The sequence below is a fragment of the Hemitrygon akajei genome, chromosome 27 (assembly GCF_048418815.1).
Source record: "Hemitrygon akajei chromosome 27, sHemAka1.3, whole genome shotgun sequence".
NCBI lineage: Eukaryota > Metazoa > Chordata > Chondrichthyes > Myliobatiformes > Dasyatidae > Hemitrygon > Hemitrygon akajei.
Window position 1 is genome coordinate 43,946,328 of NC_133150.1, and position 23,999 is coordinate 43,970,326.

The 23,999-nt window shown below is 45.6% G+C and overlaps 1 protein-coding gene across 1 annotated transcript in view; it reads right to left on the reverse strand.

Moving 5' to 3' along the window:
* LOC140717317 (cathepsin E-like) overlaps positions 1–23,999 on the reverse strand; it is a 44,045-nt gene that overhangs the window by 19,334 nt on the left and 712 nt on the right. The window contains exons 2-6 of the mRNA XM_073030790.1: positions 18,570–18,732; positions 17,849–17,966; positions 13,709–13,827; positions 11,024–11,223; positions 6,995–7,111 (exon numbers count right to left, since the gene is read on the reverse strand). Of these exons, the coding sequence (XP_072886891.1) occupies positions 6,995–7,111; positions 11,024–11,223; positions 13,709–13,827; positions 17,849–17,966; positions 18,570–18,732 (717 nt within the window). The remainder of the gene's footprint in view (positions 1–6,994; positions 7,112–11,023; positions 11,224–13,708; positions 13,828–17,848; positions 17,967–18,569; positions 18,733–23,999) is intronic.

Below are 23,999 nucleotides of genomic sequence, written 5' to 3' on the forward strand. Positions count from 1 at the left end.
ATAATGATGATGTCATATCATACAACACGGTTCATAATGATGATGATGGATCAGAATTGTACAAGGGAAAGTTTACATCTTTGGTCAGATATTCAGCCAAGTCACTGGTAAACCTCAACTAACAGACCAGAAAGTTGACTTAAATTCCTGCTGGGACCATGTTTACTTAAAATCAGATATTATAGCCATCCTGGGTGATAATGACTACAAATCAAAGTCATTGTATTGTTTTACATGTCTCCCTGATGCATAAGTGTCCTTTCTGAAAGGAACAACACGCTGTGTCCACTTTGTTAGGTACTCCTGTACATCTGCTTGCTAATGCAAATACCTAATCAGCAACAATGCATAAAAGCATGCTGATGTAGTCAAGAGGTACAGTTGTTGCTCAGAACCAAACGTCAGAATAGGAAAGAAATGTGCCCTAAGTGACTTTGACCATGAAATGATTGTTGGTGCCAGATGGGGTGGTTTGAGTATCTCAGAAACTCTGCACACCTGGGATTTTCATGCACAACAGTCTCAAGAGTTTACAGAGAACAGTGCAAAAAGCAAAAAACATCCAGTGAGCAGCAGCTCTGTGAGTGAAAACATCTTATTAATGAGGGAGGTCAGAGGTCCTCGCTGTAACCGGATCTTGGATTTCTTGATGAAAAGACCCCAGCTAGTCCGAGTTGGCAGTAACTTTACAAGCTCTCTCATGCTAACCACTGGTGCCCCCCAAGATTGCGTGCTCAGCCTGCTGCTGACTCATGATTGCACTGCTAGATCCAGGTCAAACCGCGTCACCAGCCTCACTGATGATACCACAGCGGCGGGCCTCTTTAGCAACAACGATGAGTCAGCATACAGGCTCGTCAAATGGTGTGAGATCAACAACCTGAGTCTCAGCGTGGACAAGGCAAAGGAAATGATTGTGGACTTCAGGAAGATGCAGGTCGACCACTTGCCATTGCATATCGATGGCTCTGCCGTGGAGAGAGTGTGTAGAGCACAAGGTTCCTTGGTGTGCTCAGAATGGCATTCTAACCGGGACCCACAACTCCTCCTCATTAGTCAAGAGGTCACAGCAGTGTCTACACAATCTGAGGAGACTGAGGCATAAAAGGTTCCCCACCCCCATTCTAACAGCTTTCTACAGGAGCGCCGTTGAGAGTGTGCTGTCTGGCTGCATCATAGCGTGATACGGAAGCTGCAAGGCATTGGACCATAAGACCCTACGGAGGACAGAAAAAGCCACCGAGGGGGTCAGTGGGGCTTCCATTCATGCTATTTGGGACATCAATCGGGAGCATTATATACAAAGGGCCTGAGCACCGTTGAGGATCAATACCACCCACACATCTCTTTGACCCACTGCCATCGGGAAGGAGGTACATGAGCATCAGGACTAGAACTACCGAACTGGGAAACAGCTTTATCTCTCAGTCTGTGAGCCTAACAAATACCCTGCCACCACTCACAAACATCATGATTGCGAGCTGTTTATTGTTTACTGGTTCTGTACACTAAATGCACTTTGAATAATATTTTATTAACTTATTTATGGTAATATTTTGGTTTATGTGCTGTGTGTGATATATGTTTTATGGGTCCAGGAGAATGTTGTTTGGTTGTATATAATAATAATAAGTACTTTATTAATCCCGAGTGGAAAATTATTTTGTTACAGCAGCAACATTTAAAAACACACTTAGTAATAATAATAATAAAGTACAGAATAATAATATACACAATAATAATTAACCAATGTGCAATACTGTGCAATGATAATGTAGGAAATAATAAAGCAGAGGCTATTGTACTCCGATGTGTGTTCTCCTGTCGCACAGAGATGAACTGTTGGTTGTGCTTATTGCATATTAGTAGAAAATGTTTTCTGTAACGATCCTTGTGACAGTGGAGCTGAATGAGTCTTTTCGAAAGGGGGCTCCGCTGCTTATTCAGTCGGTCATAGATAGATAGATAGATACTTTATTCATCCCCATGGGGAAATTCAACTTTTTTTTCCAATGTCCCATACACTTGTTGTAGCAAAACTAATTACATACAATACTTAACTCAGTAAAAAAAATATGATATGCATCTAAATCACCATCTCAAAAAGCATTAATAATAGCTTTTAAAAAGTTCTTAAGTCCTGGCGGTAGAATTGTAAAGCCTAATGGCATTGGGGAGTATTGACCTCTTCATCCTGTCTGAGGAGCATTGCATCGATAGTAACCTGTCACTGAAACTGCTTCTCTGTCTCTGGATGGTGCTATGTAGAGGATGTTCAGAGTTATCCATAATTGACCGTAGCCTACTCAGCGCCCTTCGCTCAGCTACCGATGTTAAACTCTCCAGTACTTTGCCCATGACAGAGCCCGCCTTCCTTACCAGCTTATTAAGACGTGAGGCGTCCCTCTTCTTAATGCTTCCTCCCCAACACGCCACCACAAAGAAGAGGGCGCTCTCCACAACTGACCTATAGAACATCTTCAGCATCTCACTACAGACATTGAATGACGCCAACCTTCTTAGGAAGTACATTCGACTCTGTGCCTTCCTGCACAAGGCATCTGTGTTGGCAGTCCAGTCAAGCTTCTCGTCTAACTGTACTCCCAGATACTTGTAGGTCTTAACCTGCTCCACACATTCTCCATTAATGATCACTGGCTCCATATGAGGCCTAGATCTCCTAAAGTCCACCACCATCTCCTTGGTCTTGGTGATATTGAGACGCAGGTAGTTTGAGTTGCACCATATCACAAAGTCCTGTATCAGTTTCCTATACTCCTCCTCCTGTCCATTCCTGACACACCCCACTATGGCCGTGTCATCAGCGAACTTCTGCACATGGCAGGACTCTGAGTTATATTGGAAGTCTGATGTGTACAGGGTGAACAGGACCGGAGAGAGTACGGTTCCCTGCGGCGCCCCTGTGCTGCTGACCACCGTGTCAGACCTACAGTCTCCCAATGGAGAGGATGTGCCAAATTGTCCGTAATGGACAACAGTTTGTTTAGTGACCTCCTCTCCACCACTAACTCTAAAAAGTCTGGGTTGTGGCCAGGGATGGATCCAGCCTTTCTGATGATTTTATTTAGTCTTTTTGCATCTCCAGCACCGATGCTGCTCCCCCAACATAAAGCCTCAAAGAGGACCGACTCGCTACAAGATCTCCAACATCCTGCTGCTCACGTTGAAGGATCTCAGCTCCCTTAGAAAATAGAGTCTGCTCATCCCCTTCTTGAAAAACAGCCTTGGTCTTGGTTCTCCAGTCAAGTCTGTTGTCGAGGTGAACACTCATGTATTTGTACTCCTCCACCACCACGACTCCATCTCCCAGATTGTATACCGGACTCGTCACAGTCCTCCTCCTCCTAAAATCAATCGTCATCTTCCTGGTTTTGGCCACATTCTGGAGCAGGTGATTCCTCCCACACCACTCCACAACTTTGTCCACCAGTCCTATGCTCTCCAACGCCTGCCCATCTCTGATACACCCAACCGCTGCAGAGTCATCAAAGAACTTCTGCAATTGGCAAGACTGAAAGTCTGAGGTCTACAGTATGAACAGAAACGGAGATGGGACAGTCCGTTGTGGCACTCCAGTGCCACTCTCCATCATCTCAGACAGAGAACCATTCAGCCGTACAAACTGGGGTCTATCTGTCAGGTAGTCAGAAATCCAGGAGATAGTGGATTTGTCTTCACCCATGCTTTACAGCGTCTCACTCAGAAGAAGTGGCTGCATTATATTAAAGGCACTAGAGAAATCAAAATATGTGGCTCTCACAATGCCACCAGCATCATCCAGGTGGAAGTGAACTCTCTGCAATAGGTAGATGATTGCATCATCCACTCCCTCATGAGGCTGGGAGGCAAACTGTAGAAGGTCCAATGAAGTTCTCACCTGCAGTCCTAGGTAAGTCAGGACCAGCCTCTCCAGCACCTTCACCACCTGAGATGTGAGGGCAATTAGTCTGTAGTCATTAAGTTCAGATGGAGTCCCCTTCTTGGGTATAGGAACCAAGCAGGAAGTCTTCCATAGCACCAGTATCTTTACCTGACTCAGACTCAGATTGTGAAGGTGCTGCAACAAGCATATACAGGCAGATGACCAATAAACTTGAACCTGACATTGAGAATGTCCAGACTGGTTCAAGTGGACAGGAAGGGGACAGTAACGTATTACAACAGTGGTGTGCAGAAGAGTACCTCAAATGCACGACACTTAGAACTTTGAAGTGGATGGGCTACAGCAGCAGCAGATCACAATGGCCACTTTATTAGGTACAGCAGGTACACAACAAAATGCCCACTGAGTGTATGACGTCTTTACTCCAACCCGAAGATTCGAGGTTCAGATTCCAATCCAATTCATTTACTTATCACACATATGTTACAATGAACAGTAAAATATGTTGTTTTCATTACCAATCAAGTCACCCAAGGATGGGCTGGGGGCAGCCCGAGTTCGTCACCACACATGGCGTGGCATCCCCATGCCCAGGACAACACCGAACACCACAAGCGACAAAGCAACTAAATCAAAACAAGCCCCATTTCTCCAGATGCACATCCACAACCCTCCAGCCCCCTCGGTTGCCTTAAGAAAGAGCCTTTCTGGTAGAAACATAGAAAACCTACAATACAATACAGGCTTTTCAGCCCACAAAACTCTGCTGAACATGTCCTTACCTTAGAACTATCTAAGTTCTAAGATAGTTAGAATCTACCCTAATCTAACTATCTAGGCTTACCCATAGCCCTCTAAGCTCCACGTACCTATCCAGGAATCTCTAAAAAGACCCTAATGTTTCCGCCTCCACCACCGCTGCCGGCAGCCCATTCCACGCACTCACCACTCTCTGCGTAAAAAAACTTACCCCTGACATCTCCTCAGTACCTACTTCCAGGCACCTTAAAACTGTGCCCTCTTGTGCTAGCCATTTCAGCCCTGGGGAAAAGCCTCTGACTATCCACACGATCAATGCCTCTCATAAGGGGCTCTAAACAGCGGCCGTGTCAAGACGCCCAGATCACTGAATAATGTACATTGTAAAGATATTGAAGTCAAAAGATTATTAAGGAAAGTGGGGGTGTGCATTGAAATAGATTACACCTTCTAAAGACCTGGCAGATGCTTGCTCTGTTGATTGGCTATTTCATTCAACAGTTCTATCATACAACTGGCTGCCCACTTCCCTGTCTGGGGATCTACTGCCATCTAGTGGCTTGGGCTAAAAATACATCTCCCTATGCAGAAACACAATGTAGCATAAATAGCATTTACTGAAGTCTCATATTTAAAGTGCTTTCACTAGTTCCAAGGCATTTTACAGTTAATGAAGCACTTTTGAACTGTGGTCAGCACTGTAATGCCTGGTATGCAATGGCCATCAAGCTCCCATTAAATCAATAGCATTAGGAGTTTAAGGAAATTTGGCATGTCAGCAAAAATACTCACAAATTTCTACAGATGTACTGTGGAGAGCATTCTAACTGGCTGCATCACCATTTAGCATGGGGAAGGTTATTGCACAGAATCGAAGTAAGCTGCAGGGAGTTGTAAAACTAGTCAGCTCTATCATGGGCACTAGCCTCTGTAGTATCCAAGATATATAACCATATAACAATCACAGCACGGAAACAGGCCATCTTGGCCCTCCTAGTCTGTGCCGAGGACTTCAAGGAGCGATGCCTCAAAAAGGTGGCATCCACCATTAAGTTGCCCCACCACCCAAGACATGCCCTCTTCTCATTGTTACCATCAGGAAAGAGGTGAGCAATAAATATCAAGAACATGAGATGAAGAGTCTTTGAAAGTGAGTCCAGTTCAGTGATAGGGTGAGTGACGTTGAGTGAAGTTATCCCCTCTGATTCAAGAGCCTGATTGTTAAGGGTTAATAACAGTCTAAATTGCATCAGATCAAATCAGTGAAGTTTGTAGTGGGCAGCCCGCAAGCATCGCCATCCTTCAGGCACCAACATGGTATGCCCACAACTCACTAACTCTAACCTATAAAATCATAAGATAAGATAGAGGGGTAGAATTAGGCCATTTGGCCCATTGAGTCTGCACCCACAACTCACTAACTCTAACCTAGAAAATCATAAGGCCGTAAGATATAGGAGCAGAATTAGGCCATTTGGCCCATTGAGTCTGCTCGCCCATTTCATCATGGCTGATACATTTTCTTTCTCAGTCCCAATCTCCTGCCTTCTCCTCGTATTTCTTCATGCCCTGACTAATCAAGAATCTCTCAACATCTGCCTTAAATATACCCAATGATATGGCCTCCACATCTGCCTGTGGCAACAAATTCCACAGATTCACCACTCTATGGCTAAAGAAATTCCTCCTCGCCTCCAACCTAAAAGTATATCCCTCTATTCTGAGGCTGTGTCCTCTGGTCTTAGACTCTTCCACTATAGAAAACATCGACTCCACATCCACTCCAACGAGGCCTTTCAACATTCAACAGGTTTCAATTAGATCAACCCTCATTACTCTGAATTCCAGTGAGTAGAGGCCCAGAGCCATCAGACTCTCCTCATATGACAAGCCTTTCAATCCTGGAATCATTTTCATGGACATCCTTCAGACCCTGTCCGGTGTCAGCACATCCTTTCTTAGGTAAGAGGCCCAAAACTCACAATACTCCAAGTGAGGCCTCACCAGTGCTTTATAAAGCAACAGCATTACATCCTTGTTTTGTCTTTTTTTGTTTTTGGAATGTGGGAGGAAACTGGAGAACATAGAGGCTATCTGCATGGTCATGGGGAGAACACACGGTCAGCGGGAGGAATCGAACCCCAATTTCACAGCCAATGCTCTAACGCGTTACGCTAGCTGGTACGTTGCCATGCTGCCTTGTATCAGCACATCGCTGAGGCATTCATGTCCCTGGACTCGAAGCTGGCCTCTCTGACAGGTCAGCAATCCCTTGGGGCTGGCCCTGAGTTTCAGCGTGGTTTTCTGTGTAAGCGCGGTGCCTGCACTTACCCATCCAGCTGGATTTGCCAGTACTCTTGCTTAGTCACAGGAATCCAGTTGAGTTCCCCAACGAAATGTGCAGGATCAAATCCACCAAAAATTATTTCACTTCCCTTCCCGTCATCCCTGGAGGGAGAAAGAAACAGGAAGAGAAATGGTTAAAATCTGAATGCTATTCATAGTAAAGCTTTTTTAATTTAATTTATTCTCATTTTTATTTTGATGTACAGTGTGGAACAGGCCCCTTTCCAGCCTAACGAGTCATGCCGCGTAACAACCCACTGTTTTCATCCCTAGCCCAAACATAGGACAATTTACAATTAACCTACTAACCTGTACCTCTTTGGAATGTGGGAGGAAACCCGAGCACCCAGCGAAAACCCACACGCTCGCGGGGAGAACATTGAAACTTATTACAGGGGACACTGGAACTGAACTCCCAACTCCAATGCCCCTAGTTGTAATAGTGTCATACTCACTACTACACTACCATGGTGCCCCAAAAGGGTAAATATGGCCCAACCTTTCATCGGGTAGTAGATGCCAAAAGTTAAAAAACAAACGGCGATTGGAAGTCCAAAAGTCAAGGCCCGATAACCGTAGGCCCTAGGTCTATGTGTCTAAGGCCCACTGGCGAAGTTGGAGACTGATTGCAAATCCACTGGAGGCCCAGAGGCCTGCCTGGTTTTGGAGAGCTCTCTGTGTGGGTGTGTGGGTAGTTGGGTTGGGGGACAGAGGGAAAAGGTCATCTCCACTTCCTGCCAACTTTGAACCAAATTTTTACAGGAGCACCATCAAGAATGTCCTGGCTAGTTGCGAGACAATCTGGTAGTAGAATTGCAAGACATCTGACCACAAGACTCTACAAAGGATTGTGAGGTCTGCTCATTGAAGCCTTTCTTCCACTGATCAAAGATATTTATCAGGACCACTGCATACGAAGGGCCTTAGCATTGTCAATGATCCCTACCAGCAGTCCAACAATCTCTTTGACCCTCTACTATCAGGCAGGAGTTACTGTAGTATCTAATGCCCTTCCCTCGGACAACATCGGTGGCATGGAGAGAGGAGACTTGCAGCTTGGGCAACTGCCGGTCTTCCATAAAAAAAACCTTGCCCAGGCTTGCGCCCTGGAAACTTTCCAAGGTGCAAATCCATGGTCTATCGAGACTAACAGAGGCCTACATACACTGTAGCATCAAGGCAAGAACTGTTAGGAGAAGCTTCTTCCCCCCCCCCCAGGCTGTGAGACGATGGAACTTCCTGCCACCACCCAGGACTCATCACCTTGGGCTCCATGGTAGCATAATGGTTAGTGCGACGCTATTACAGCTCACAGCATTCCAGAGTTCAGAGTTCAATTCCAACGCTGTTCTGTGAGGAGTCCGTACATCCTCCGTGTGAAATGCGTGGATTTTCCCCAGATGCGCTGGTTTCCTCCCACAGACGTAAAGGGTAGGTTAATTGCTCATTGTAAATTGTTCTGTGGTTAGAGTAGATTTAATTGAGTGTGTCAGGGGCTGTGTGACATGACTTGAAGGTCTGGGAGGGCCTACTTTGCTCTGTATTGCTAAATAAATAACAGGCATGAAGCACATGAAACACTATACTGTTTACTTTTTAACTTGTGTCACCAATGTACCATATTATTTGCTAATTTATTAGTGGTGATATTACTTTATGAGTTATGTGTGTGAGTTATCTGTACATGTTGTGCAACACACACAAAATGCTGGTGGAACACAGTAGGCCAGGCAGCATCAATAAGGAGAAGCACTGTCGACGTTTCGGGCCGAGACCCTTCATCAGGACAAACGACGAAGGGTCTCGGCCCGAAACGTCGACAGTGCTTCTCCTTGTAGATGCTGCCTGGCCTACTGTGTTCCACCAGCATTTTGTGTGTGTTGTTTGAATTTCCAGCATCTGCAGATTTCCTCTTGTGTACATGTTGTGCGCATTGTTTCATTTGTCAGTATACATGTGTATGGTTAGACGACAATAAGCTTGAACGTTTCCCCCTGTTGCTTTGTTGCTTGTTGCGTTTTCTGTTGTTCTGCCGAACGTCGTGGGCACGCTCTTTTGGCAACTGTTGCGGGCTGCCCCCAACACAGCTGCGCCGGTTGTTAACGCATTTCACCAGATGTTTCAGTGTGCATGTGTTTGAATCTAAATCTGAGGTACGAAAACTTGAAAATATGCACCATTACAGAATGATTGATTGTTACGGAATGTCTCTCTGGTGCATCCCACTCCCTCCCCTCTCCCTTCGCCTTGTCCCAACCATGATTCCCATCTCCCTGCCCCCTTCCCACTCTCAGTCCACAACAGAGACCCACATCAGAATCAGGTTTATCATCACTCACATATGTCATGGAACTTGTTTTTTTATGTGGAAGCAGTACAGTGCAATACATGAAATTACTACAGTACCGTGCAAAAGTCTTAGGCACCCTAGCTATATATATGTGCCTCAGACTTTTACAGAGTACTGCACAAACTGTGAGATGATCTGTATGGATGATGTGCAAAACAAAGCTTTTCACTGTATCTCAGTACATAAATCAAGCACCAAGTACTTTGACAAATTCAACTGCAGATCAGCTGAGTGAGGCTGTACGACAGGAAACACTGGGATACTGGAGGTGTACAGGACTGAGATAGGTCTGTTGGTTGAGTAGTGTTGTAACAGCAATGTCAACGTGACCAAGGACTTGATGGTGGACTTCAGAAAGGAGAAGCTGGGAGAACACACACCAGCCCTCAGTGAAGAGCCTAATATTGGTTAGCTGACATTTAGAGTATGGTGTACATTTTTGGTCATCATGCTACAGAAAAGATATAACCATAACAGAGACAGTGCAGAATAAATTCCAAAGATGTTGCCTGGAATGGAGCTCTATAGATACAAGAAGAGATTGGGTGGGCTGGGGGGGGGGGGGGTAATGTTATAAAAACATCAAGGTCAAAGATAGGATAGATAGCCAGAATCTTTTATTTTCCATTGCAGCGAAGCCTAGAACGAGAGGACACAGGTTTAAGACGAGAGGAGAAATTTAAAAAAGAACTGAAAGAAGTTTTCACACAGAGGGTGAAGAATATCTGGAATGAACTGATGAAGGATGTGTTTGAAGGAGATACAATTACAGCATTCAAAAGGCATTGGACAGCTGGTAACAGAGTCATAGCATTGATCAGCCCTTTCAGACCTACCTCTTCATGCCAAGCAAGATGACTATCTGAGTTAGTCACACTTACCTGTGTTTAGTCCATATCCCTCTGGCACTTTTCTGTCCATTAGGTAGCACTTTAAGTATGAAAGGTGTAGGGGAATTTGCATTCTTATGCTATACAGAAATTGTTTGTTTGTTTGTTTATTTATTTATCTAGCGATACAGTGCAGAGCACCACCCACCAACTCAACTATTTAACCCTAGCTTAATCGCAGAACCCTCCAAGAGGACCACAATCTTGTCATAGGGTTTGGAGGCTTGGGTACCTCAATGACCTGGAGTGTTATGGTGGCTGGAGTCACGGCCTTATGCTTTGGCTCTTGGTACCGTCACCCATGCCAAGCAGGTCAAAGGGTAGAGGTCAGACTAAGAGTGGTCCACCGGTCCTCCAGGTTCAGGAGTTCAGCTCAGGGTTAACAACCATGACTGGTCAAAAAGAAATTGTTATGGAAACAGCAATGAAGAACCCTCCTGTGCGATGGTGTGGACAGAGCTGGAGAACCTTCATTGCTGCCCTAAATGCAAGTGACATAATGGGCAGTAGGTAAGTAAGTAATCACAGGACAATTTACTAATTAACCTACTAATTGGTACGTCGTTGGACTATGGAAGGAGACTAGAGAACCCAAAGTTAACTCACAGACTCACAGGGAGACGGCACCAGTATTGAACTCCAAACTCCAGATCACTACGGTCGCCTATTGTCCCATAACTTCAGATATCAATAATCTAGATACATTGTAATCAGAGTGCACGTAAATGTTTCAGCAAGTGGTTGAGCACAAAACGCATCACTGGAGAGTCCTACCTGGACAGGAACACAGAGAACACCGGCTGCTCCACCAGGTTCTGGGCCATCATGTTGTCGAACACGGGTGTGGCATCTGCTACAGCGATGGACGGGTAGGCCAGTCCCAAGATGCCATCGAACGGGGAGTACTCAAACGTGGTGCCTGGCTCCGTCACGCTTTCCCCAAACATCTGGTCCACAACAGAGAAGCCTTCAATCTAAGTGCAGGAGGCAACAGTAGTGATTAGGTAACTCTCTCATTAGGACACTAACTTCTAATGTTGGAAACAGTGCAGCCAATTTCAGACATATTGGTTGAAGGAGAAACGTTGGCCAGGTCTTGGTGGGGGAACATTCTGCAGAAGTATGTGATGCACCATCAATAACTCTCGGAGACGGGAGGCAAAAGATAGGCTTTTATTAGCTGCAAATGTGACCACGACATCTTGGAGACTGAGGGGGGAGCAGTGCCTCCAATCACCTTTATACAGGGGTCTGTGGGAGGAGCCACAGGAGCAGTCAGCAGAGGGGCGTGTCCAAACAGGTATACACATAGTTTACCACAGTATGTCATTGAATAGTAGCAAACATCTCAACTTGTCCAATGCAAAGGCACCACCTCCACAATATGCACCAAATTGCCAATTTCTTTTCATGCTCTCATCTACAACACTTTATATACCGGCTGGGTAGCCTCCAACCTGATGGCATGAACATTGACTTCTCTAACTTCCGTTAATGCCCCTCCTCCCTTTCTTACCCCATCCCTGACATATTTAGTTGTTTGTTTTTTTCTCTCTCTCTGCCCATCACTCTGCCTGTTCTCCATCTCCCTCTGGTGCTCCCCTCCCCCTTTCTTTCTCCCGAGGCCTACTGTCCCATGATCCTTTCCCTTCTTCAGCTCTGTATCACTTTCGCCAATCACCTTTCCAGCTGTTAGCTTCATCCCACCCCCTCCGGTCTTCTCCTATCATTTTGCATTTCCCCCTCCCCCTCCTACTTTCAAATCTCTTAGTATCTCTCCTTTCAGTTTGTCCTGACGAAGGGTCTCAGCCCGAAACGTCGACAGCGCTTCTCCCCATAGATGCTGCCTGGCCTGCTGTGTTCCACCAGAACTTTGTGTGTGTTGTTGTTTGAATTTCCAGCATCTGCAGATTTCCTCGTGTTTGCTCTTTAAAAACAACAGACACTTATAATTTAGCAGTAAGTGTGCAATCACACAAAAAACATATAATAACGCCCAAGTCCCTGAGTCATGACCTGTGGGTTGCCGTGCATGGATGCTGTCAGCAACAACAAGCCTACAGTAATCTGTAGATGAACACAATCCATCTTATCTTCAACCGATCAAACACTGGAGGGCAGCGTCGACAGGAGGGGCCGGTAACCTCTCCCCATGCCACACTGCCTCCAGGATCACTTCTCCTGGCGGGCTGCGACATGACACCTAGACCACGCCACAACCAAGGCCACGCAGCTCCCCTGCCATCGGTCTCGCCAATAAGCCAGCGAACCAGACTTGCAGCATTCTGCATTACCAATATACAACAAGGTCTTCTGATCAAATAAAAACATACAAGGCAATCACTCACTGCTAGACTGCACAACCACCTTCGGGCACTAACTCCAACACTTTGCTATAACAGGTAGTAAACAGACCCTCCTATTTCCTTTAAACTTCCATTCACTCACCTTAAATGCCCATCCTTCTAGCCCTTGGCATTTCTGCACTGTGAACAAAAACTGACAATCTCCCCTGTTTTTGCGTCTCATTATTTTATAAAGTCTTCATTCAGCCTCTGATGCGCCTGAGAAAACAACTCAATTTTGCCCGATCCCTTCTTGTAGCTGATACTCTCTAATCCAGGCAGCATCCTGGTGAGCCTCTTCTGATCCCCCTCCAAATCCTCCACGTTTCTGTAATTGGATATCCAGAACTGCACCTAAAACTCTTTGGGTGGTAGGGTGGAGGTACATCTCTACCAAAGAAGGTGTAAGGCATTAGCTCTGCTAGTCTGAAAGTCACCCTTAAGGGGTAGCACTTGCTTAGCCCTCTCCCACACCTCTGATCAGGGTCACATGAAGCCATGGGAGCAGATGGTGGATGGTCACATGAGCAGCTGGTGCGTATGCGACCACTGACTCCAGGCAGACAATCTCTGAAGAGTATTGATAATGGGTGGGGTCACCTGTCTTGTAAAGACACTGCCCCGAAGAAGGCAATGGCAAACCACTTCTGCAGAAAAAATTCCCAAGATCAATCATGGTCATGGAAAGATCGTGATCGCCCTTGTCATATGACATGGCACATAATGATGATGTCATATGATGCAACACATATGATGATGATGATAATGGATAATAAATGTAAATGCTGCTGCATGGTGGCCATCATGGAAAGAGGTCAACAGCTATGACTCACTTCCCATGATTCCTGGTAGCAAGGACATGGCAGCTGCAATCTCCGCAGGCCGTTACCAAGGAGAAATGTGCAGGTCGCATTTTAAAGCGGCCATCAGGGGAAACCCACCCTAATGATAATTCAAAGATAATTTTTCCCACTGTTGCTATATTTTATTGCTTTATCCCAATTGAATATTAGTGCAGAACAAATTTACCATACCAAGCAAGGCTTAGTCCAACTTCTGGGCACATAGGAATCCCATCTGAAGTATCAGGTCACATCTTAGAATAATTACTCACGTTCACCGTGTCTGTTGCCAGTACTCCAGAGAGGCTGCCAGTTCCATAGTGGAGTGAGAAGGGACGGCCGACCCTCTCATAAGTTGATGAATCTTCTGGGATATATTTGTGATGCTGCTCTGTAAAACAAGAACTCTTCACAAATGAGCGCTTCGGTCTAGGTAAAGCATTGGTCATTTAACCCTCTTGATTTCATACCGTAATGTACGACTTATGAGTCCAATACACAGGATTAAAAGAGGCTACAGAACCTTGTAGACTCAGCAAGCTCCAATATGAGCACAAGTGTCCCCACCGTCGAGGACATCTTCAAACGGCAATGCCTTAGAAAGGCGGCATTCACCATTAAGGGCCCTCTCCATCTGGGACATGCCCACTTCTCGTTACTACCATCAGGGAGGAGGTACAGGAGCCTGAAGACCCACCCACACTCAATGCCTCTTTTCCTCTGCCACCAGAATTCCTTTAGCCAAAGGGTGGCGAATTTGTGGAATATGTTGCCACGTGCAGCTGTGGAGGCCGGGTCATTGGGTGTATTTAAGGCAGAGATTGATAGGTTCTTGATCGGACACGGCATCAAGGGTTACAGGGAGAAGGCCGGGAACTGGGGTTGAGGAGGAGATAGAAACAAGGATCAGCCATGATTAAACAGCGGAGTAGACTCGATGAGCCAGATGGCCGAATTCTGCTTCTATGCCTTATGTTCTTTTGGTCTAATTCTAAATGGCCCATGAACCTATGAAGATTCCCTTGCTTTTCCCTCTTCATGTTATTTATTTATTTATTTTGGAAGACATATTAATATTTTATGTCTTCCACCATACAGCTGACTCATAACAGCACATTTCATGACATATGTCAGTGCTAATAAGCTTGTCCCTGATTCTGATTTCTTTCAATCTCTTCATTTGAGCCCCAGAACTGGATTTTGGTTTGTATGAGTGTATAAGAAATCAGGAAGATTAAAGCCGAACTTTATTTGTCACATGTACGTCAAACCTTCGCAAAATAGTGAACTATTTTGTTTGCATCAATGACAAAGGCAACCCAAAGATGTGCTGGGGGCAGCCTGCAAGTACCACGGTTACTCTGGCACCAACAACTTACTAACTCTAACCTTGACCTGTAATTGGATAAACAATTGCAGTCCAATTTGGACTGTGGGAGGAAACCAGAGCACCCGGAGGAAACCCACAGATTCGCAGGGAAAATGCACAAATCCTTACAGACTGTGGCAGGAATTGAACCCTCTTCGGAGCTGTAAGGTGTTACACTAACTAAGACGTTACCATGAACTTGTGTTCAGCACTTATCCCTTCGAGCCTGCCCTGCCAGTTACTGTGATTGTGACTGTTCTACCCCAGGCCTCATCTCCCCTTCTGTGCCTGTTTCCCATAGCCTCAGTACCTTTATCTTTAAGTTGCCAATGATCGAACCTCCACAACTCTGCAGCTTTAAATTCCTGGGTGTTAACATTTTGGATGTCCTGCTCTGGCTCCAGCACAAATACAATCACAAATACAATCTACTTTCTTAGATGTTTGAGGAAGCTCGGCATGACACTGAACTCTCTTACAAACTTCTATAGGTACACTGTAGAACGTATCCTGACTGGTTCTATCATAGTCTGGTCTGGCAACTTGAAAGCACAGGAACATCAAAGAGTAGTTGACTCTGCCCAATATATCATGCCACATCCCTTTTTACCATTGGTAGTACATAAAGGAGGAGATGCCTCAAGGAGGCTACGTCCATTATCAAAGATCCCCACCACACAGGCCACACCATCTTCTCATAACTATCACTGGGCAGGAGGGTCAGAAACCTCAAGCGACACACCACTGGTCCCTCAAAATACCTTCCAAGAACTTACCCACTACTAACGTCAGGCTCACCAGCCGAAAATTTCATGGCTTATTCTTAGAGCCTTTCTTCAACAACAGAACAAAATTAGCTATCCTCCACTCCTCCGGCACCTCACCTGTGCCTAAGGACATTTTATCTAGTACTGTCAGAGCTCCTGCAGTTACTAGCTTCTCACAAGGTCTGAGGGGACACCTTGTCAGTCCCTGGGGATCTTCAAGACAGCAAGTATCTCCTCTTCAGTAATCTGTATATCGTCCATGATCTCACTGCAGTTTTGCCTCAGTTCTATAGGTTCTGTTCATCCCCTGAGTCAATACGGATGCAAAAAATCCTTTTATGGTCTGCCCGAACTCTTCTGGCTCCATGTATAGATGAACACGCTGACTTTCAAGTGGATCATTTTGTCCCCTGCTATCCTTTTGCTCTTAATATATCTGTAGAAGCCCTTGGGATTCTCCTTCACCTTGTCTGCCAGAGCAAACTCACGCCTTTCTTTAGTCTTCCTGATTTCCTTCTGAAGTGTCCTCCTGCATTTCTGATACTCCTCAAGTGATTGATATTGCTTGATTTTAAAGGGAATGCCTGTCAGAGAGGGGATATTAAGCGCTTTCAAGATCCAAGGTTGTTTAATGCCCATTCACGTTCACAAGTGTAAAGGAGAACAAAATCATTGTTATTCCAGATCTGATACAGCATTAAAAAAATCACAGAAAATAAAGAACATAATAATTATAAAAACACAATAAGTATAAACATATAAGATAGCTTATCTATATAGATTCTTTTTAATGTTCATAAAGTGATGCTAGGCTGTACATTAGGAGAATGACATGAAATAATAAAGTGGTGGTGGAGTTAGTGGGTGGAGGTGTTGATCAGCCTTACACTTGGAGAAAGTAACTGTGTTTGAGCCTGGGGGTCCTACATAGCCTCCTCCCTGATGGGAGTGGGTCAAACAGTCCATGAGCAGTGTTGATGGGACCCTTGCTGATGTTACTTTTCCAGAACCTTTCTGAACCTGAGATACTGACAGTTCTTTCCCCCAATAGATAGCCACTCAGCCCACTGAGTTTCCCCTGCAGATTGTCTATTGCTGGGATCTTATTTACTTATTCACTTTTCTCTTTGGGTCCATGTTGGCTCCTATAATCCCAACCCCCTCCTCATTCCTACGACACCTTTTCCTTCAGTAATGCCCCTCTGATTCTTTTTGCCATCAAGGGGTTATATATATATGTTCGTTCATTATGTGCCATGCCATGGGATGTGGGCGATTATGATCTTTCTATGACCGTGATTGACCTTGACAAAGTTTATCGACAGAACCGATTTGCCATTGCCTTCTCCTGGGCAGTGTCTTTACAAGACGACGACCCCAACCATTATCAATACTCTTCAGAGACTGTCTGCCTGGCGTCAGTGGTCACATAACCAGGACTTGTGATCTGCACCAGCTGCTCAAATGACCGTCCACCACCTGTCCCCATGGCTTCACATCACCCTGATCAGGGGGCTAAAGAGGTGCTATACCCTGCCCTAAGGGAGGGGAGGAGCACCTTACACCTCCTTTGGTAGAGATGTACCGCCCCCCACCCATTATATATACAGCCGCCAAATAACACACTAGCTCATCTTTGGGATGTGGATGGAAACTAGAGCTCTCAAGGAAATCCCACATGGTCATAGAGGCAAAATATAAACTGTGGTCAGAATCAAACATAACTAATCAGGGTCAAAAATAACTTTATTTTATTTCTTTTTCTTTAGAGATACATTGCAGAAAAAGCCCTTCCAGCAACCCATCTATTTAACCCTGGCCTAATCACAGGACATTTGACAATGACCAATTAACCTACTAACTGTGTCGGAGCACGTGAAGGAAACCCGCACGCTGATGGAAGGACGTACAAACGACGCCAGAATCGAACTCCAAACTCCGATGCTCCAAGCTGTAATGGCGTTGCGCTGACCGCTACGCTAGCGTTTATTTCGAGATACAGCACGGTAATATGGCCTTCCAGGCCAGCAAGCCAACACCACCCAGTTACACCCACGTATCCAACTAACCTGCCAACCCTCTAGTCTTTGGAATGCGGGAGGAAACCAGAGCTCTCAGAGGAAAATCACCCAGCCACAGGGAGAGTGTAAAGACTCCTTACAGACAGCAGCAGTGAGGCATTGTACTGACCACTATCCTACAGTGCTGCCCCTCTCTGAGACAGTAACACCACCTTGGCATTGACTCTGTAGAAGTGATAGTATCTTTGTACTTACTGCAGGCTGCACTGTAGCAGTAAACTGAAGGTACCCACAGATTGGATGAGCCGGTATCAAATATGACCGTGAAGTTCTGAGGGGGTGTGCCGATAGAGATCATTCCTGCGTACTGAGACTGGTAAAAAAAAAACATGAATAACTTGATTTATCTGGCTATAAATAACATTTTCGCAAAAGCCCCTGTTCAAGCGTGATCTCATAAACAAATACCAAATTCGAACAGAAAGCAGGGATAACGTCACCCTTGGATGCGGTTTCTAAAACAAAATTCCTCGTCATGAAATTAGCGGTTTGGCCATTAAGGTCTGAGGCAAGAAATTATTTCTTCACTTATAGTAGTAGAAAAGTACAACACAGAACCAAGCACAAAACTAGAGAACATAGGTTTACGGTGAGAGCAGGAAGATTTAAAAGAGATCTGAAGAACAGATGTTTCACACAGAGGGTGAAATGAGCTGCCAGAGGAAGTGGTTGAGGCAGGGACAATGGTTTCAGTGAAGGAGCACTTGGACAGGTACCTGGAGAGATGAGGCTTAGAGGGATGTAGATTGAACGCAGGAAATGGTGACTAGCTGGGTGGGCACTGTGGCTAGCACGGATTGGTGGGGCTGAAGGGCCTTTATCTGTGCTCTATGACTCCATTTGGACAGCACTAATGCATATTATCTAGTTCATAATCCAAACAGCCGGCACAGGCAAGACAGCCAGAGGTACTTACATTCATGTAGTTGAGAAGGGGCTCAGTTGACGCTTGTAGTCTAGAACACTCCTGGGATTGACCCTGCTGTACCATATCAAGCTTGTTATGTTCCCAAAAGTTTGTCAGGATCCCTTTTTCCCTCATCATTTGCTTGGTGGACTTGTGTCTCTTCAGTGGAATTCTGCAACGATACGTGGAAGAAGTGTTGTAACTACAACCTTGACATTGCTTTCAAGGCCCAGCCCTAGCTGCCCTTGAGAAGGTAGTGGTGAGCCACTGCTATGACCATTCAAGTGGCGAGCTATTGGGGAGGGAGTCCCAGGGGTTTAGACCCAACAACAGTGAAGGGTTGGAGATGGACTTCCAATCAGATTCAGATTCAGATTTACATCGAAACATACAGTGAAATGTGTCATTTGTGTTAACATCCAACACATGCGCCAGGGCCAAGAGTCACATCGCATTCTGCGCCAACATAGACAGCCCACGACGCTCAGCGGAACAACACAGAACACAAAGAAAAGGGAACACAGCAAGCAACAAAAAAAAGCAGCAAAAACAAGCCCCTCTCCTCCCTCCCATCCACACACACACGGACAGTCCTCCAACTCCAGGACAGGCCTCCATCGGGCTATGACTTCTGGACATCCAGGAGGTGTGCAGCTAGCATGGGAACCTGTAGGGGGTGGTGTTACCATGCCAATAACAGGGCTGGGTATACTTATAGAGAGAGAAGAGCTGAGCCAATCACAGAAGAAGTACTTGTGAGGGCAGAAATGACCATGATCAAGAAAGCACACCAGTGCCTCTACTTCCCGAGGAGGCCATTTGGCATGTCGCTGTCAACCCTTCCCAATTTTGATTGATGCACCATAGAAACCATTTTACCTTTACACTTCACGCCTTGGTATGACTACTGCTCTGCCTGGGACCACAAGAAACTGTAGAGTTATGGAGACAGCTCAGCTCACATCACGGAAACCAGCCCCACCTCTATAGACTGTGTCTACACTTCTCACCACCTTGGTAAAGCAGACAATGTATTCCAAGACCCATTTCTCTCTTCTCCCCTGTTCCATCGTGCAGAAGATACAAGAACCAGAAAGCAAGTACTGCTTATATCAAGGACAGCTTATATCCTGCTGTTATAAGACTATTGAGTGGGACTTTAGTACATTAAAATGAACTTTGAACCTCACAATCCACTTCATTATAGCCTTGCATTTTATAACCTGCCTGCACTGCACTTTCTCTGTAACATTTCAAACTGAATTCTTTTATCATTTGCGTTTGTGCATACTGATGTGATGAAATTATCCGCATGGGGGTCATGCAAGACGGCACGGTAGAATTGTGGTTAGCACAGTGCTCTACAGAACCAGCGACCCAGTTTTAATTCCTGCCACTGCCTGTAAGGAGCTTGCACGTTCTCCCCGTGCACAAATTTGAAATTGGGTGTGAAAAGTGGCACTGCCCCAATAGAGGATGAGGTGACTTTCACTCAAATTTGCAGTGGGCCACAATGTAAGCAGTGTGGGAGGGAACAAGCTGATAGGTCAGAATCGAAGTGTGATGAGGAATTAAAGCGGCAGGCAGCAGGAAGCCCGGGGTCATGCTGCAGTCCGAGGGCAAAGTGGCAACCAAGCAGGTTTGCTTTTCCGATGCCTGTCCATGACCTCCTCTAATGCCGCAATGAGGCCAAACTCAGGTTTGAGGAGCAACACCTCATATGCCATCTGGGTAGCCTCCATCCTGACATTGTGAACATGAAATTCTCCAACTTCCAGTAGTTTCTGCCCTTCATCCTCCTCTCTTTTTCTATTCCATATTCTGATTGCCCTCTCATCTCTTCTCCTCTCCTCACCTCATCAGCCATTCAGCTCCTTCTCTATCCCCTCCTCATTTCCTTTCTTCCATGGCCCAATGTCCTGTCCTATTAGATTCCTTCTTCTTCAGCCCTTTTGCTTCCCAGCTTCTTTGTTCATGCCCCACTCCCCCTTTCCCCACCCAGTCTCTCACCTTTCCCTTCCCCATGTTTCACCTATCACCTATTCATGTTCCCTACATTCTTATTCTGATTTCTTCCCCCTTCCTTTCAAGTGCAATGAAGGGTCTCAGCCCGAAGCATCACCTGGTTATGCCCTCTGTAGATGCTACCTGACCTGCTGAGTTCTGTGTGTGTTGCTCAAGATGTCCAACATCTGCAGCATCTCCTGTGCTTACGCTTTCTCTAGCGCACAGGAACCTTCAAGAGGACCACAACCTTGTCCTGCAGTGTGGAGGCTTGCGAACCTCAGTGTCACAGAGAGCTACTATTTGTTGGCTGGAGTCAGGGCCTTGTGCTAACAGCCCTGATTGGACAAACATGAGCGTTACGAAAACAGCAATGAAGATTCCTTCTACATCTGAGTGTGATGATATTCTTGAGTATCCACCAGGGACTTGCATGACTGACAGTAGTGAAAACCAAGAGGAAGCTACTGATGTGATGAAGGAATCCTTGAACACCACCAGAGATGGAGGACGTTCATTAGATCCCTCAACACAATTGCATAACAAGCAGATAGACAGGAACAGATTGGAAGAATGGCAGAAATTGAAAAACTTAATGTGGAGGTTGTGTCACTGAATTATAATACACCAGAACCTAATACAAAGACCAACCCAATGTAAATCACAAGGCAAATGGGGCATGAATCATCAACAAAAGTTTTCAGGTAATTTTACACAGGGGAAGTATAGTCACTCTGTCAGTACCATCTGAAGACTGTATTGGCTGAGATTTAATCACCATGGAACATAATATCAGAAATAAAAATATGTAACAGTTGCACCCAGTAAAATAATCAGACATTTATAATAAATGGGAGGCAGAGAGGTGAAGTAATCAAACTGTTTGCTCAGCTTATCTTTGGTATGTGTTTTTAATCACACCAGAAGCTGGAACTGTGCCTGATGAAATCCAGAACAAAACTAGAATGCTGGTAAGCTCGAGTGAGGCAGGGGGTTCACCAGCACCTCTTCCAACCTGGCCAACAGCATTCTTCACTCACAATGTGGTCTTCTCGGCATTGGTGAACATAGGCGTAGACCCCCAATAGCCATCTTGAACATTGGTTACGTATTATTGTAATCTTCCTCCCTGTTACCACACTGACCTGTCTGTCTTCAGTCTTATCCAGTGCTACAGTAAGGCAGACTGGAAGAACAGTGTCTCATTTACTGTTTAGGTATTTTACAACTCAGTGGTATGAATACTGATTTTTCCAATATCAAGTAACCCCCATCCCGGTGCTCTCCTCCCACACACCTGTCCAACAAGATTTATTTTCCCTGTATCACTTCCCCAACTTGCTCCACCTGTCACCTACAAATTTGTAACATGAGAAATTCTGCAGACGATGGAAATCCTAATCAACACACAAAAAATACTGGAGGAACTCAGCAAGTCAGGTGACATTTTTGGAAATGAATAAACAGATGACATTTCAGGATTGGAAAGGAAGGGGGAAGACACCAGAATAAAAAGTTGGGGGGGGGGAAGGGGATGGAGGATAACTAGACGGTGATAGGTGAAGCCAAGTGGGTGGGAAAGGGAAAAGAGCTGGAGAAGAAGCAAGCAGATAGAAAGGAGAGTGGACCATTGGAGAAAGGGAAGAAGGAGGGGCACCGAGGTGAGAAGAGATAGGAGGCCAGAGTGAGAAATGGAAGGTGAAGGAAGGAGGAGGGAATTTTTTTTTTAATTTGGAGAAATCAATGTTCATGCCATCAGGTTAGAGGCTACCCAGACGGAATATCAGGTGCTGCTCCTCCACGCTGAGTAGCCTCGTCATTGCGAAAGAGGAGGTCAGAACAGGAGTGGGAATTGGAATTAAAATGGTTGGCCACCAGGAAATTCCACTCTTGGCAGATGGTGCAGAGGTGCTCGAGAAAACAGTAGACCACGACTTCTGGCTGTTCACTTCCCACTTGAGAATTCTGAGGACTCAAATCTGAGATATCCCGGACCCTGGCACCCGGGAGACAACATACCATCCAGGAATCTTGTTCTCGCCCACAGAACCTCCTGTCTGCTCTCCTAACTAAGGAATCCCCTATTGCCACAGTGTGCCTTTTCTTTCCCCCACCCACCCTTTCCCTTCTGAATCGCAGAGGCAGACAGTGCCAGAAATGTGACCACTGTGACTTTCCTCTTTGGGCACCCCCCACTCCTCTGACAGTATCCTTTTGAGGGGGGATGGACACAGGGGTACTTAGCACTGGCTCCTTAACCCCTTTCCTCTTCCTGACTGCCACCATTTTCCTGTGTCCTGCACCTCGGGTGCAACTACCTCTCTATATCTTCTACCTATCACCCCCTCAGCCTCCTGAATGATCCAGAGTTCATCCAGTTCCAGCTCCAACTCCTTAATATAGATTGTTGGAAGCTGCAGCTGGATGCGCTTTTCACAGTAGTAGTCGACAGGGACACTGGACATCTCCTTGCCTCCGCATATCCCGCAAGATGACCATTCATCTATCCTGCCTGACAACTCTACTAATATCCTAACGAAAGAAGGCAAGAAAAAAAACTTGAGCCTTTCTCTTCTTTTGCTTTCTCTGAAGACTTCTCCCCGTATCCCTTCACACCCGGACTAATCAAGAACCTATCAACCTCTGCCTTAAATATAATCAATGACTTGGCCTCCTCAGCTGCCTGTGGCAATGAATTTCAGAGATTCATCACTCTCTGGCTGAGGAAATTCTTCCTCATCTCCATTCTGAGGCTGTGTCCTCTGGTCTTCGATGCCTGTCACTGTTTTACCTTGTACTACCTCAACACATGATGTAAAGAATTGATTTCAATGAATAATGTACAAGATAAGTTTTTCACTGTGCCTCTTTGCACATGACTATAACAAACCAATTTACCAACTTGCCATCACCCACACATTTATACTGATCCTACATTCACCCCGTGTTTCAGTCTCCTGACATTCTCACCTACTTGAAAGAGTACAAAGAGAAATGATAAGGATGGTGCTGGGTCTGGAGGACCTGGGTTATAAGAAAAGACTCATTAGGTTAGGACTTTATTCCTTGGAAAATAGACGACTGAGAGGAGATTTGATAGGTATATGAATTATGAGGGGTACATAGGTAGGTAAAAGGAAGCAGATGTTTTCCACTGAGGTAGGGTGGGACAACAACTCGAGGTCACGGGTTTAGGTTGAAAGGTAAATATGAGAGGAATTTCTTCACTCAGAGGGTTGTGAGGGTGTGGAACGTAGTGTAGGGTGTGGAGGCCAGTGCAACTGGTGCATGCGACCTTGACTTCAACGCTTGAGAGAAGCTTAGATAGGTACGAGGGTGGTAGGGGTATGGATGGCAATGGTCCCAGTGCAGGTCGATGGTACAAGGCAGATTAAATGGTTCAAAATGACTGGATGGGCCAAAGGGCCTGTTTCT